This window comes from Acanthopagrus latus, chromosome 8 (assembly GCF_904848185.1).
Source record: "Acanthopagrus latus isolate v.2019 chromosome 8, fAcaLat1.1, whole genome shotgun sequence".
Taxonomy (NCBI): domain Eukaryota; kingdom Metazoa; phylum Chordata; class Actinopteri; order Spariformes; family Sparidae; genus Acanthopagrus; species Acanthopagrus latus.
Window position 1 is genome coordinate 16,813,845 of NC_051046.1, and position 14,971 is coordinate 16,828,815.

General features: G+C 40.5%; 1 protein-coding gene across 3 annotated transcripts; it reads right to left on the reverse strand.

The window, feature by feature from the left end:
• Positions 1-1,562: 1,562 nt before the first annotated feature.
• Positions 1,563-11,238, reverse strand: hmg20a (high mobility group 20A). 3 transcript variants are annotated; one of them, XM_037108245.1, is made up of 9 exons: positions 11,109-11,238; positions 8,829-8,918; positions 8,478-8,687; positions 7,091-7,223; positions 6,160-6,197; positions 5,015-5,087; positions 4,490-4,705; positions 2,501-2,633; positions 1,563-2,032 (listed from the first exon to the last, which is right to left on the reverse strand). In XM_037108245.1, the coding sequence occupies exons 2-9, from the start codon at positions 8,892-8,894 to the stop codon at positions 2,029-2,031; spliced, it is 873 nt and encodes a 290-aa protein (XP_036964140.1). In that variant the 5' UTR covers positions 8,895-8,918; positions 11,109-11,238; the 3' UTR covers positions 1,563-2,028. The 3 variants fall into 3 exon arrangements, with proteins under 3 accessions (XP_036964140.1, XP_036964138.1, XP_036964139.1); XM_037108243.1 differs by having other exon boundaries at positions 5,015-5,090; XM_037108244.1 differs by lacking the exon at positions 1,563-2,032 and having other exon boundaries at positions 2,497-2,633; positions 5,015-5,090.
• Positions 11,239-14,971: the final 3,733 nt, after the last annotated feature.

Genomic DNA, 14,971 nt, shown 5'->3' on the forward strand with positions numbered 1-14,971 from the left:
CTTTCCTCTAATGTGACCATGAGGGTTGACGTTTTTTTTTAAGTCTTTAAAGTCTCAATAATGGTTTCAACATTATCGGTTGTCCCCTGAACTGGCTTAACATCAACTAGATTGGCACAAGATAAAGTGAAGATGTTCAAAGTTGCTGGAAATGTATTACCGCCACATTCACACTTCAGTATGCCCCACAAGATGAAGACTAATTCAATCCAACAATATGGTAAAAAGTCAGTTGGTTTTCCACCGAATACTTGCAGAAGTTGTGACATCCTATCATCCTCATCTCTACTGTGCGTAAAGCTAGTGTAAACCTACAGTGATGTCACCCACAGGTTTGTTGACTGTTTTTCTAAGGAGTTTGACATCAGAGCCGTTGCCTTTTTGGGGTTTTTGGAGGAGGAAGTGACCATATTTGGATGAGAGGGTGGAGCTGGGGAGGATATCCTGATTGGATCTGACTGAGAACCTGAAGGAATGCTGTGGTAGTGACTTGTCAATCACAGCATATCCATTTGTCTTCTTCATTCAAAATGGGATTATAAATTACAAAACATTTGCAACCTGCAAGTAAAATAAAAACATAGGTTCCCCCATGTATAATCAGTATCACAGCAGTAAATGATTGTGTGTCATAAGTTCACAGGATAAACCTGCATGCTTCCCTTTGGGAACAGAACATCTGTTAGGGACATTGTTGGATATAATACTGTAACACATGGGGCCATTGTGGACAGGAAGTCTCAGCTGGCAAAGAGGAAATGGGCATCAGTGAATGGAAAGAGGAAGAGCTCATAATATGAAGTGAGAAGCAGCCCTATAGTTCACATCCAAGCTAATTGGACAGCTCCCGATCATAGGAACCAATTTTTCCAAGAGAATTCCAATACAAATATGATTTACTAAACAGGATTTATGGCAGAGTCTTCCACATTTGGTTGCTCATTCATTTTCCTCCCGACTAACAAGCCTATGAGTGGGAAAATCCTCTAAAGTAATACAGTAGGTTATTGTTTCCCAAAGCTGCATGCGGCTCAGCGGCTCTGAATGAGCCACAGAGCGCTCAGTAATTCATGTCTCTCTTCCAGATTCCAGTAAATTACAGCAGGGCTGCTCAATTAACTTAACCAATCCAAATCTTTTTGACTCCACACCTACTGTAGGCAAATAAGCTTAGGCGCTGACTGAGCACAATTCCAAAGAGTGATGTATTCAGCAGATTAGCCACAAAGTTCTATTTGATGTTGTAGACTGACTTCAAAAGTGGGCTGTTACAAGTCAACGACTCGTCCTTGTGCGACAAATCAAAAACTGGAAGACACAGCATTTAGCTTGGCAAATAAGTGAACTGGCTGCTTAAATATTTATGCGGCAAATTTTCAACACGACATTAAAGACAGTTTAACACTCAACAGGGGCGGTTATACAAACTACTCTTGCTTTAAGTGAGACTTCTGAATAAGATAAAATTAGAAATCTAGGACACTGGTGCCAAGTGTATTTATCTTAGATTTTCATCTCAATTCAAACATGTTCCTAGCCCATCATGAAACTCGCAAACAGACTCACGTGATGTAAATACGTTTATTGAAAACACAGACACTTTTTCACACAGGGAAAAAAATAAATGGCACATTTTCCACTCCACAACATCTGTCAAATATGGTTAAGTACAAACCCACTGACACATTTCTCTTTGATCAGAGCATGGTTGATAATGCTTTAGATGTTTGTTGAAGTTTGAGGACAGAACAGGATCAGTGAGTTACAGAAAACTCTTTCATCTGAGTATTTTATAAAACAAACTACAGCTATATTAAAGTGTGAACAAAGTTTTAAAAATATGTAAAAAATAATAAATAAATATGAGACACTACATCACCTTCACCTATGTCACCTTAGTGGAGTAATAAATGATGTTTTAAAACCAATTGGGATGACAGATCGACAGGAAGATTCACTGGCAGGGAGCAGCGTCTACTGAATGTCAGGGTGAATCTCAATCCATCAAATCAGCTGGACTTGGTCCAATTATCTGGAGCAAAACACAGCAGAAGACACTCAAGTCATTCACAACAAAATGAAATCGAAAACTGCTGAAACAATGAAACAAGTTCTTAAACAAATGGACCCTGAGGTGTAATTGTCAATTAGATTAATTTGCCTTTTTAAATCTTGACTAGACTGATAAAGACATTTTAAGGGCCTACTTCAGGTTATTGCAGGCCTACTTATTGTTGTTAACATTTTAGGAAGAAGACAATCAAAGATAAATGAGCCATAATATAAACGGGGGGCTTAAAGAGACAGGAGCTAAAACAGAGCGTTTCAGACATACACTGAGAGTATGAGAAAATATGTTTTTTGAGCACTAAAGCATGAAAAACCTAACCTAGTAGTAACTCAAAATAAAATTATAAAACTAAAAATGAGCACAACAATATCTCCTTTAAATTCTGCTTAAGTCATCACAAACCCTCCATCCAAATACAGCAGCTCTTACCTGTCCAAACGGTTGACAACGTCTCTCACAGTGTTAATGAGATTCTCATGTTCTTGGGGGTTACTGACAATGATGCTGTGGAGCTTCTTCATGTAGGAGTCAATGGTGTCAAGAGTGGGTGTCTCTCCACTGGCTGTAAGACAACAAGTATGTGACGTCAGCATTTATAAGTAGGTTAAATTCTATTAACTGCCAAATATGTCAATCCATTGGCAGCATCACAAGGTTGCAACTCCCATCTTGTATTTAATTTCAACAACTTATTTTTACATGTTGAGATGATGTCATTCTCAATCCTGCTAACAGAGTCCACAAGAAAAATACAGAGTGACAGGGGTGACTGCTGAACACCAAGGCCTGAAATCACTGCATGACAAGACCAATCGGAAAATGAATGATCTGAGTACAACAACGCCAGCCACTACTTGTCACGACTGATGTTTGTGCTGCGAGCGACATCAAAGGCTGTCCTCACACTGGGTCGAGGAGTCAGGGAGTCTAGCTGGCAGCAGAGGAGAGTTAAAATGTGTGTCAAAGCAATGGTACCAAAACCATCAAGACTACGATTATCTACAAATATCAAAATATATAATATTGAGCCTTTTATCTTTAGGTGTCAATTCTAATTAGCCTACAGTGAGTATGTTTACTAGTATACTTCTGGATATGGTACATTAACATCACAGGTAAACATGATTGCACTCAGCCTATCTGGGTCCAGGTCTAAGTGGATGTTGCAATTATCTTTCATTGTCGAGCTCTTATGAAATAATTCAAATGGTGTTGTGTCAATTGTGCTGTTTGCTTGTCCTGTTTGCAGAGAATGTCTGTCTCTGCTTTGTGAGCAGGAATTTAAATGGGTGCCGAGAAAATTGCAGGAGAAAACCTGTAGGTGTGATCTTAGCACTTTTTTTAGTTTAAAAAAGGAGGTGAATAAAGGAAGTCCACATACCTTCAATTGCGATAATGTTAAAATCAAGAGGGCTTTGCAGTCTGACTGATATGGTCAGTGACTAAAAGAACAGCAGGTAGTTCCACTGTGCAATCTGTTTAAGTATAGAGCTCTCCCAGAGGAGAGGTGTTGGAAGTTCAAAGCACTGTAAATACACAGTAGGTGAACACAGCCACATTATTATTTATGTCTCACCACCTAAACTGTGACTCTGGAACTAATAGCCCACTACAGTGTTTGTGTCTGGGGATGGATTACTGGTATGGGATACTGAATCAATAGATGGTTTATAAAGTGCATTGATCAATATCAGCATTTTTTAAGTCCAGAAGCCACAATGCACACTTTCAGAAATAAAAGCAAAGCAATTTTATTTTATTTTCCACACACAGCAGAACGTTGATTGAAAAAGGACTGTATTTCATTTTTGCCCAGGATTCCCCAAACTCATTTTCTCTTCAGTTGTAATAGATGAGACGAGAAGTCTTTATCAGCAAATATCTGCCAAACTTATGAGCCTGCAGAAATGCCCCAGTTAATAAGTCATCCAGGCTAGTGTAGAGTCATTTATCTTACTTTGTTTGAAACTTTTGAAAAAACACACAATAATCTTATATTGGGTCAATGGTGTCAAGAGTGGGCATCTTTCCAATAGTGGTATGACAACAAGTATGCAACGTCAACACTTCAACATTTATTAAAATGTTTAAGTGAAATAAACATTTCTTATTTCTCAACAGGTGAAAACTGAATATTTTACTGATAACAAGATATTAACCGTCTTGTTACAGAATTTTTTTTGCTGTTCTCTGTGAATGGACTTTCATTGCTTGTCTACTGACTCTCCCTATTCTGACATTATCATAATGTAAAGTCTACAGGTCGAGCGGGAACTTGCAGGCTCTACTGTGCGTATTCAGTGAGCTGCATAATCAGGAAGTGAATCTGGAAACCTGACATTTATATTAGTCTGTGTCTGGTATCTAGTTCTATTTAGTTTTTTAAGTTGGATTACAACTGGAATGACTGGGTCTCACCTGGTAGAGGTACGGAGGAGAAGCTGGAGGTGAGAGCCTGGCGCAGGGTCTCCAAGTGTTGGTGGAGGAGACCGTTGCGTCCCCTTTCTTGCATCACATCGCCTTCCAGCCTCTCAACTGCCCCGCGCATGCTCTCCACATGTTTCTGCAGTGCTGCGTTACGCTCCTCATACTCCATGTTGGTCTTACGCAGCTGCCGCATCTCAGCTTCACGTGCTGTTGAGGAATGCACAAACACGTATAGAAACTGAAATGATGGTGAAATCCAGAGGAAAAAAGCAAGACAGCAGTTGGCGCCCTTATAAATGTTTTACTCGCTCAAAGAGGTGTGTTCTTTTAAAGTTTAGGGAGTTCGGTGGACTGGAACTATTCTGGGACACTGAAGCGTTTTAAAACAAAGTTCTCTTGAGGTAGCAGGAGAGTGCGTTTCAAAACACTTAGACAAATGGAGGCATAAAAAAGTCACAGCACACCAGCTTCAAAGTATTTCTCAACGAGACAGTCGGCTGTGTTTGAGTTCTTTACCTTTGCTGTGGTTGAGAAACTCCTCTGTGAAGATTGGTATGTCGAACACAGTTCTGTCCTTCCCTTCTGCATCCTTCTGTTCATAGCCAGAGAAAGCAAGAGGGAAGGAGATGAGCTGAACAGTGGAAACATTTGGCCACACAGACTGACAGCAAGAGGTGGTCATTTATCTAGCTGGACAGCAGGTGGGTGAGAAATTGATTTCATACCTGGCCACCGGGAGGAACATAGTGATATAGTTTAAAAAATGAGGAAGGGGAAGTAATTTCTTCAACAGTGCTGCTAAGATATCAAGGCACTGCAATGGACTGCAATAACAAAGTGTTTAACAATAACAAAATACAGAGCATGTTTCACGTCACAGTCCCTCCTCTGAAAATATGCATCATCCATTGTCATTTCTTAACGTAATTTAATTCATGCAGAATCATGTGTTCTTTAAAATCTAGAGGAGAAACATTAGCATCCCCACAGGAAGGCTGATTCCAGTGAAGTCACCTTGGCCATAACCCTTTAGGAGTGCGCTCTGAGGCTTACAAAGGAAAACCTCTTAATTAAATGCAGAACTTAACAAAAATTCATTACACACTTAGTAGAAGCCAAGTGTTTGGATCACAAACACAAACAAAGTACCAAAGCGGATTAACCCAGCTTTGGTGATGCAAGAATGAGCACTTAATGTGTGGTGCAAGAGGGCAAACACGACTGATTTAGGCTCCTGGGTGAGAAAACTGCAGAAACAGACTGTAACTGTGGTGACACATCAGCTCATGATGAATGCAATCAATGACATGTTCCCATCTTCATAAACGTTAATTTTACGAGTTTTACATGAGAAATATGAAATCTAAACCAACCTTTACAAGTTGATTAGGCACTTTCACAGATTCCTTGAGGACACTGTGATATGAACTAATCTTGTGTCTTCAGCATGTGTTGGTTTATTTCCGTCTTGATATGTCTCACAACAGGCACTCATTTCATTCTAACAACATCTGGTGCTTTACTTGCTTCGACAGGAATTGTGGAGATAACACAAGTATGTTGCAACAGTTGGAAGAATAGTTCTTCACTTAATTAAATCTGTTATATACCTCTTAAGGAAAGTGATTGTGAGTGTGATAGGGCAGTAGAGAGTTACTGACCTCGTGAAGAGCCTCATTGGCTACCTGATGCCCACCATCTGGAAAGGAAGGAAAGAATAAAGCCAGAGGACAGCAAATGATTCATGTTTCCCCCAGTGCAGCAGGCTTTTACCACATCATGGACTGACAGAATTAATAAAAACTAAATTTTTAAAAAATTGCATTTTTGCTCTCTCTCTTGTGAATTATTTGGAATGAGGCAGATCATCTGCTTCAGTAGGGCACTTTGACTTCTCTCAAAACTTTATGCAAAACCTGAGCTGTTTATGTGATCCCCATTTTGGATATTTGACAAGGAATTTATCCACAGTCACATAACAGGAAGAAATAATGTAGACCATGTGTTGTGTTAGCACAGTAACAGAGGCTCCTTGTCCTCAGGTTGAACTCATAACCTGAAATGCTCCTACGAACTGAAAAAGTATTCTGTTTCCCTGCCACATTTCCATTGACTGAGCAAGGCAAGAAAGTTAGAAGTTTCTACACCATATAATGAATAATATTCATGATAATTTTGAGTAACAACATCGCAAACATTTTTTTGCGAGGTTATTCCCTATGTCCTTCTGTTTTTTAGATATACAATGATCCTTTTTTCCAAGTTAAATTGATTAAAGTAATTTTTTAATAAATCAAAATCAGAATTCTTTCATTTCAGCTTCTTAATTGTGACTGTTTTCTGTTTTCTTCACTTCTCTATGGGAGTAAACTTTTTTACATTTTTTTAATATTCAACAAAATAACTGATGATGGAATCAATTATTAGTTGCAGCCCTATTGTCCACCAAACATAAGATCCACTTTTTCAAATGTCAGCGGACATATGAAGTATTGAAGTCTTAAAAAAAGATGGCTGGCGGAGAGTCAGACTAGCTAGCTCCAGTTATTGTTGCCAACTTGCCATTCTACTGCTTTTCTGACCACATCTCACCTCCCCTGTGTCGCTTGCCCTTCTGCTTCTCCTGAACCTTCCTAGTGAAATGTTTGTAGGCCTCAGTCTTCTGGTACTTCTCCAGCTCCCGCATGTAACGCTCCTTATCGCGCTCCGCCTCATCCAAGTATCGCTGCAGGGTGAAGAAAGAAAGGTGAGAAGAGCAAGGAAGGAAGCCAAAAAATGGAGGGAACTGAGATTTGGTGAAACAGGATGAAGAAGGATTGAGGGTGATATGGCTTGAAGAGTGGGAGTAATTATTCCTAATCAGGATTAGTTCCATTCAAAAGAAAAAAATCAGTAATTTACTATATTAATAACCTACATTCACTCTAGGCTTGTAATGACAAATGCATCTCTTAATATAATTAGTTTAGGAATTTGAGGAAAAACTATTAAAACCGTCAATTTGCAAATACTTTGTTCCAGGATGCTGGCATATCTGTCTCAGCCATAAACTCTGTGTAAAACAACATGTTATATTTATTAGCAAGACAGAATTTAATGTCATGTCATAAACACATTTTCTTTAAAATGGACCAATGAGCTGTTGATGTAACTCAAAGACTGTGAACATTCATAACGTTTTTGTTGATCCATGCTCTGCCTTATTTGGAAAAAAGTGATCCAAGTTTCCCTGGGTTGAAGCACAGTGGTATTACTCAGACATATTTGCAGTTGAATAACAAATTCTTACACAAAATCTGCCTAAACCTGACTGTAATAATGTCTGTATCAATAGCAGGAAGCCACCAAATCCTTTGTAATCCCTTTCTGATATTATTGCATCCCAACTGAGGGTGTACCTAGGACAAGATGCCATTTAACAGTAAAATAAAATCTGTCAAACAGCTACCGAACATAGACGTTTGTAATTCATTGTCTTGTCAGCTCTAAAACGCTGACACTTTGGACTCTACGGGCTTTTGTTCCTACACTCCTTTTGTGCACAAGGTAAAATTAGATCAAAGTCTCTGCTGGCTTGAGAGTGTTAAATCTGGCTGGGAATAGTTTGAAGTGTAAGCATGTTGCTGATGAATATTTCAGCTTGGTCCTTTGGGGCACCATTGGTGCAATTACTGAAATCAAAAAAGTAATGACAATTAAAAATCCACCACCCCCTCAACAGAAAAACCTTAACAGATTTTCCCGCGGGTTGCTACTGCCTCTCTTCTGTTTATTTTCTTCCACTGCTTTCTCAAAGGCCTGGATCACCCTAGTAAATGCGGCTCCAGTCCATGTGGATTGGAAGAGTTTAAAGCATCATGCAGGCAGTCTTTAACAGAGTAACATTAATAATTGATTGGTAAGAAATGCAGAACATTGGCACATTTTTCTCCCAGTTTTTCCTCTATGTATGAACCTGTCAGAAACTTCTTAGACCAACCTGCTTCTCCTCGGGGGGCAGCTTGCTCCACTCGTTGCCCAGCATCCTCGTAATCTCTGGAAAGGGCACGTCTGGACGTTCTGCTCGTAGCTGCTCCCGTCTGTCATTCATAAAGCGAACGTAGCCTGTGAGAGGGGCCTTTGGTGCATTGCTGTCCTTCATTGGCTTCTTCCTCTTCCTCCCCTTGGTCCAGCTGCCACGCCGGGGCTTCTGTTCAAGATAACAAAAACAGATATGTCCTGAAGGTTCAGGTAGCAATCCCCCATGATATGTAAGCTGGCAGAACGTTCTTGGAGTCTGAATCGGAAAAACTGAAAAATATGTAATTTGACATCCGTCTTCAGCTCTCACCTCCTCTCCATTTCTCTGGCCGTTGTTTTCGGTGTTGGCTCCTGGAGAACCAGTCTGCTCATCCATGCCGTCTATGACTACGGGGGAGACCTTGTTGAAAACAGTAGGAGATGTTAGAATAGGAAACGTCTCATACCAGTACATTCAGAGCTACAAACCTAACTGGTATTGATATATGAGCTGGAAAGGCCAGTGATTAGCTAATGCAAGTCTTGTGCTATCTGTGGGGACCAGAATGGGGACACACACTGCTGCCTGATGAAGATGGGTTAAATATTTCCAGACAGGGATGGACTTAGGCGTCAAGCATTGTCCCCAGGGATGCTGCCAAGCCAGGAAACAGAGATCAGACTTCTCCTTCTGCAGCGGATTCGCCTTCTCTAATTTTTGTCCAGACTCCTCCCAGTCTTGGCTCCAAATCTCCTCTTGGCCAGTCACATTTCCTCTAATAGAAATGTCTTACTGCCATCAATCTCTATTGAGCAAGTGAATTAAAAAAAACACATCATCCCCACTCCTCAGGCGCTAATGTAACCTATTTTCAACAGGAGGAAGTAGTGTTATGGTGCCGCCTAGTAAATAGAGATGTGATTGCCTGCATGATGCAAAGCTGGGGGAAAAAAAGTTCTCTTGCTGAACTTCTGGTCTAATGAAGACCCCAAAGTCCAACTATCATCATTAGAAAAACTCTTTATTAGTGTTCAATTCTACCATGACATTTTTCATATTTTTTCATCTTTAAGCTACTTATTAAGACATGAGGTCATATCTGTGATAAACGTAATAGAAAAACAGGATGACTCAGAGTACTTGTGGGCAAACAGCCCAGGTTGAGGTCTGAAAATAAGGACAATATCATTGTGTTTTAACCTTTGACCTCTTCTGAATCACTTTGTGGGAAGTGAGTCTCAGTATCCTGGATGTGGTTTCTGCCCCCCCGCCACTAAATACTGTGGGAAAAGTCACAGAGGAACTACCCAGCCTACCACAAAAGAGCCCATTTGGAGATGAGAAAATGTGGGGGGAAAATTCCCTCAGACAGTTAAGGCAAGCAGGGGGTTTTCTTTCAAACATCTCTGTGATGCCTGGTGTCACTTTCCACCAACAAAAGCCCTCATCACAGATACTGCTGATGAATGGAGCGGTACTGTTGTGTCACCTCTTCTGTGAATCTTATTTTAGTGAGATAAAAATTGACTCGAGGGTAGGTTTTTAAGATGTTATTTACCATAACCTCAACAGTTAGTAAACTGTTTCTCTGTGTTCTTCTTTCCAAATCTAGGAGAGAAGTGCTATGCTGCAGTGCCCTCTGCTGGATGGAAGCACACATTGCATGATGCAATGATAAATTACACAAGGAGTATTACCTGAAGAGAATACGATTATGTTACACGGTGTGCGACTTAGTTTTCTTTCTTTTTTTCTTTTTACACGGACGTCTCTTTTGAAAACTACAAAAAAAAACAAAAAAACACCTTTGTATTTTTACACTGTGTGTTTTAGTATTTCAATCACAATATTCAAAACAATGACTACCAGGACAAGCTAACCTCGGTGCAGGGGAACCAAATCCAACATAGATTTAGAATCGAATTACTCCCATTTTTCCAACCCTGAAATTGCTAAATAGCGTTAAATACCACAGTAGATTATTTCCTGTTAGCATTTAGCCTCCTCTTTTATCAGCAATAATGTAATAGCATAACGCTTCTGTGTGAGCACCAGTCAGCATCAAGTTAACGACATCATAATGTATTAGTGTTGGGGACAGTGTGTTAAAATACAGTCACAATATTAAATAAATGATCTGAGTCACATTTTATTTAGCTATTTAAGTGTAACGGTCAACTACAGTGTTGAGGAAATGTACAGAAACCATATGGCAGCTGACAGACGCACCTTAGCTAGCGTCAGTTATGTTCACTGACATGAGCTAACTAACGTTCATGTAACACGGTTTTCAACACTATAACCTCTTGCTGCGCGGCTGTAAACCGGCTGCAAATCATGACGACTAATGTCAACCGTGAAAACCAAAGACACATGGGACTTATCAGTTTGAGAAACAATGGTCTGGCGCTAGCATACCAGACTGCTGAGCTAATAGCTAGCCTAGCAAGCCGTGCTGCTCGTTAGCACTCTGATAGCAAGCCGTAAACTAGCAGACGGACAGCTGGCGTTCTGCGTTGGTTTACGCTCACTCGTATCGATACCATTTGACAAATTATGAAAAAGAAATGTCTAATGTTTATATCGTTGAGCCATTACATGGAAACTAACCTTAGATAACAGAATCCGTAGCTGTAATTGTAGCTACCGGTGTTAATGATTTTCCCAATCAAAACAATACAGCAGCCCCAACATAGAATCGTACCAGATAGACAAACATGTAACGAAACAATTATCTGATATATCTTAAATACATATACACATATCATATACTGTGTATCATATCATGCTAGGAACTTTTTTAAATCGGATTTGTGTTTGTGCTTTGATATATGTGAGAATAGTGTACAAATATTACCCAGTCACAATAATTCTCAAACATACAAATAGGACATCAGGAAAGAAATGGAAAATGTTGATGGTAACTGCATAGTGACAGTTCAACCAATTTACCCACAAGAACCAGCATTATTACAAAAACAGATTTCAACCACGTATATTCAAACAGCATTGGAAAACAACACACAAAAGGCAAATTGGTGCATTCGCTTTATAGCAAACTGCTCTGGACGGTCTAATTCTGTGCGGGTCACTGTCTTCTTCGTGTACATATACGGAAATCTACCAGGGCGCTGCTGCCCCCTACTGTTGACTCTGCTTATTACATCTCTCAGCTGTATGTTGAACATTTAGATCAGGAGTTAACCCCCTTGAGAAATTTCAGGCTTTATTTACCAGATGTACAAGTAGGCTACGCATCAGCGCTTGCAAGGGTATTAAACGGATGAGGAAATCTTTCATCTGCATTGGACTTTTTGTAGGTCACTCAGGCAGAATGATGCAGGGAGTGGTGCTGGCTGGCTTTCAAGCTTTTTTTTTTGTAGTTTGAAGGGTATCCCTGCCCATGTTGCAGCTGTAGTTTTTAATGCTGCCATCACTGCGTATTTCAGTGTCCTCCCCGTCTCCATGAGTGTTTGAGCTCTGCCGGTGCTCACACGCACAGCTCACAAACAGTTGGCGGCCCTGGGGTGCAATTAACTTTTGCAAACAGTCAGATCATTATATTGCACTGAGTATCCCCCATGCATTGATAAACAGTTGTATTCATTTGAGACAAATACAGCAGCTCCACTGCTCGTGAAACCCGTCCCTTTCAGTGCTGCAGTGTCTCTGTGGGCTAATATGGCCTGTTCAAACAAACGTCTCAGGAAGACATTACTGGCCTTTTGTGGACAGAATACACAGTATTAATGATGAAGGTCCCAACCTAGAAAGCCTTTGCTAACCCTTAAGAGATAGAGAGAGAGAGTGAGAAGACTAATACCCTAATTCCAAATTAACAGATCGCAAATCAACACCCAGGCGGGAGTAACTTCACTGTAGCTGCAGTCTAATTGAAACTTTGATTGCAATCTCATCGCAATTATCCGGAGTAAATCCAACCCAATTCTCAGGCTCATTACACGCAGGTCGGGTACACCCAGAGTTTAGAAAATAAAGCCGCCAACAAAATCGAGTCATTTAGTTCGGGATGCTCCTCATATTTCACGTGTCTTCCGGATAATCAAATTCAGTTCTTCAGGACACAAGAAATGTTTTTACCAAAGTTTTCCAAAGTCCAGTCCAATGTGTTCACTGAAGAAAGTGTCAAGCAACAGCAAACATACAATTTTAAACATAGAATGTTATTTAAAACCCCCCACAGTATCTCGACTCAACATTCCTCTTCTACATTTTCGGACAGTGTCACCTCCAGTATAGACTTGTTCAAATGTTTGACACTGTATAGCCTCAACACTCACACACACTTACATTTTTCATATTTCAAATGTCTAACGGACTTATCTGCTGTCTTTGGAAACTTTCTGAATTTCCACTAGAACTATTGTTTGGCTGCGCACCATGAATTCGTAAAGACGTGCCTACAGTATCAGTCCATCATTGATGGTAAAACAAACACAGTTCAATAGTTTAGTTTCTCTGCAACTCCAAAAGTTATTTTGTCCACTTCTTCTTGAGGTGTCCTTGAAATGTGCCTGCATTTCTAAGAAAGCCTCGGAAATTATTTTATGAGAATTCACCAGAACTTTCATTTAATTAAGCAGTGTCACAGAGGCTCCTGCCAGTGGAACGATGGACATCTTCAGCTGTTTTGCTGTGGAGTTCATCCTGTCATTTGGTATTGATTAGGGCGGCAACGGTATGAGATTTTCACAGTACGATAACCATCTCAGAAAATTTCAACGTATCACAGTACAAGCCATTTCACCCTGTGTGTCTGCCTGTTTTAGCTGGAACTACAGGAGCAGTTTCGGGTGCATTGCCAGGCGTTTATATGACAGGTGTTTGGTTGAGATAGAAGACCTAAAGTGAATACAGGTGTGATCTCATGTAAAAATAGAGTAATGACACCTCAATAGTCATGGGTCTTCATGTGAACATGTTGGTGTAGCTGCTGTGATCCCATCACGAGGCGGTCGCTAGTTATAATTATCATTATCAGACACAATGACCAATAAGAAGAATACAAACTGAAGGGTTTATTGGTGGGACAAATGCTTTAATATATTTTCACAAAATGTCAGAAAAGAAATTTTAACTAAACATGAAATATTTTTTTTAACACTATTATGGCAGAATTCAACAACCAGGTTGAGCAAATGCAAGTTATGGTGATTGTCAACTTCCACACCACAGTATACCTTGAAAACTGCGCTGCTGCAACACTTACATCGTAATTCATCTGCAGCTGCTGTGGAATACCAGGTATTTACAGAAAAACATCAGAACATTTACCAAACGTGTTTATGCAAACTGACACCAGGCATTTATTAACTCGTCCTTGGTTCACAGAAATGTACAATGCCTGCGTTGATTGGGAGAACTCGTCTGATTTAACTGTTCACCAGAAGTTATACTACAGTTGAATGTAGGGCTGTTTTTGTTTTTCCTTCCTCATGGGGATTTGCTAACAATTACAACAACAGGTACACAAATTACCTATGATAATTCTTAGTTGAGATGAGCAGAAAGCCCACATCTGCCAATAATATGGTAATCTCCACCAGCAGAATCTCATATTCCAGTTCTCCAACACTCATGAATTAATAAGCGGTAGCACTGCCTGTGGATTCATGTTTGTCACTAATTGGCTGACTTGGAACACAGAAATGATGCAGGCCAACTGTTCCAACTCCCAGCAGTACCATGTCTGGCTCGGTCTTTACCTTTTTGTTTTTCAGCATTCAGCATCCACGGTCATCGCATTGTGGGCAGCAGCACGGCAAACAAAGCTCAGGAAAAAAAAAAAAAAACGGCGAGCGAGGTTCAATCAGCTCTGACCTCGAGACTCTTCAGATCCCAGCAGGCCTGCGGGGCACAGCATCCAGCTGTCCCCTGTACCGTTATCCACCTGTCATGTCACATCGAATCATCTGCTCCCAGGCTGAGAAGTTTAGTGCAGAGGAAAGGTTTCCAGCCACTGCTCCTCTGTGGGTCGGTCATGTGTCCTTGCCAGTTGGCCGGTGCGGCCTGGAAAGTGGCAACACTGTGACACCTACACTGCACGCATCAAGCCCTCCTTACGCCTCAGGACATCAAGGGTGATAATGTCACATGGTGCGCCAGTACACTGAAAAATAGTGAAGTTAGCGAACCAGTGGATCATGTGTCTGGAAGCGTTAGTGCTATGGTAAACTGAGAGAGCACTGAGAGCACTGCAGAGTTATGAAAGTAAAAACCAATAAAACACATTTTATACTCATGTTCAGCCATTAAATTCTTTAGCTATTGTTATGAGCTGAGGTTCAGGTGCAGACACAAAGCACCAAAGAGCAAATTCTGTCTTTAACGGCAGCTTTTATTGGCAGGTGCAACATCAGCGCATTAGATGATTTCATTGAACATCAGTAACCGCGCACACGAAGCACTCCGACCCCATTTCCGTGCGATGGCTGGTGAATTGTGGGAACAGT

Excerpts from the sequence above, each read along its gene's own strand:
- hmg20a (XM_037108243.1), bottom strand. The coding sequence starts at position 8,894 with ATGGATGAGCAGACTGGTTCTCCAGGAGCCAACACCGAAAACAACGGC. Across the intron at positions 6,198-7,090 it reads GGGCAAGCGACACAGGGGAG|ATGGTGGGCATCAGGTAGCC; the intron begins GTGAGATGTGGT and ends CTTCCTTTCCAG. Across the intron at positions 5,091-6,159 it reads CCAATGAGGCTCTTCACGAG|AAGGATGCAGAAGGGAAGGA; the intron begins GTCAGTAACTCT and ends GGCTATGAACAG.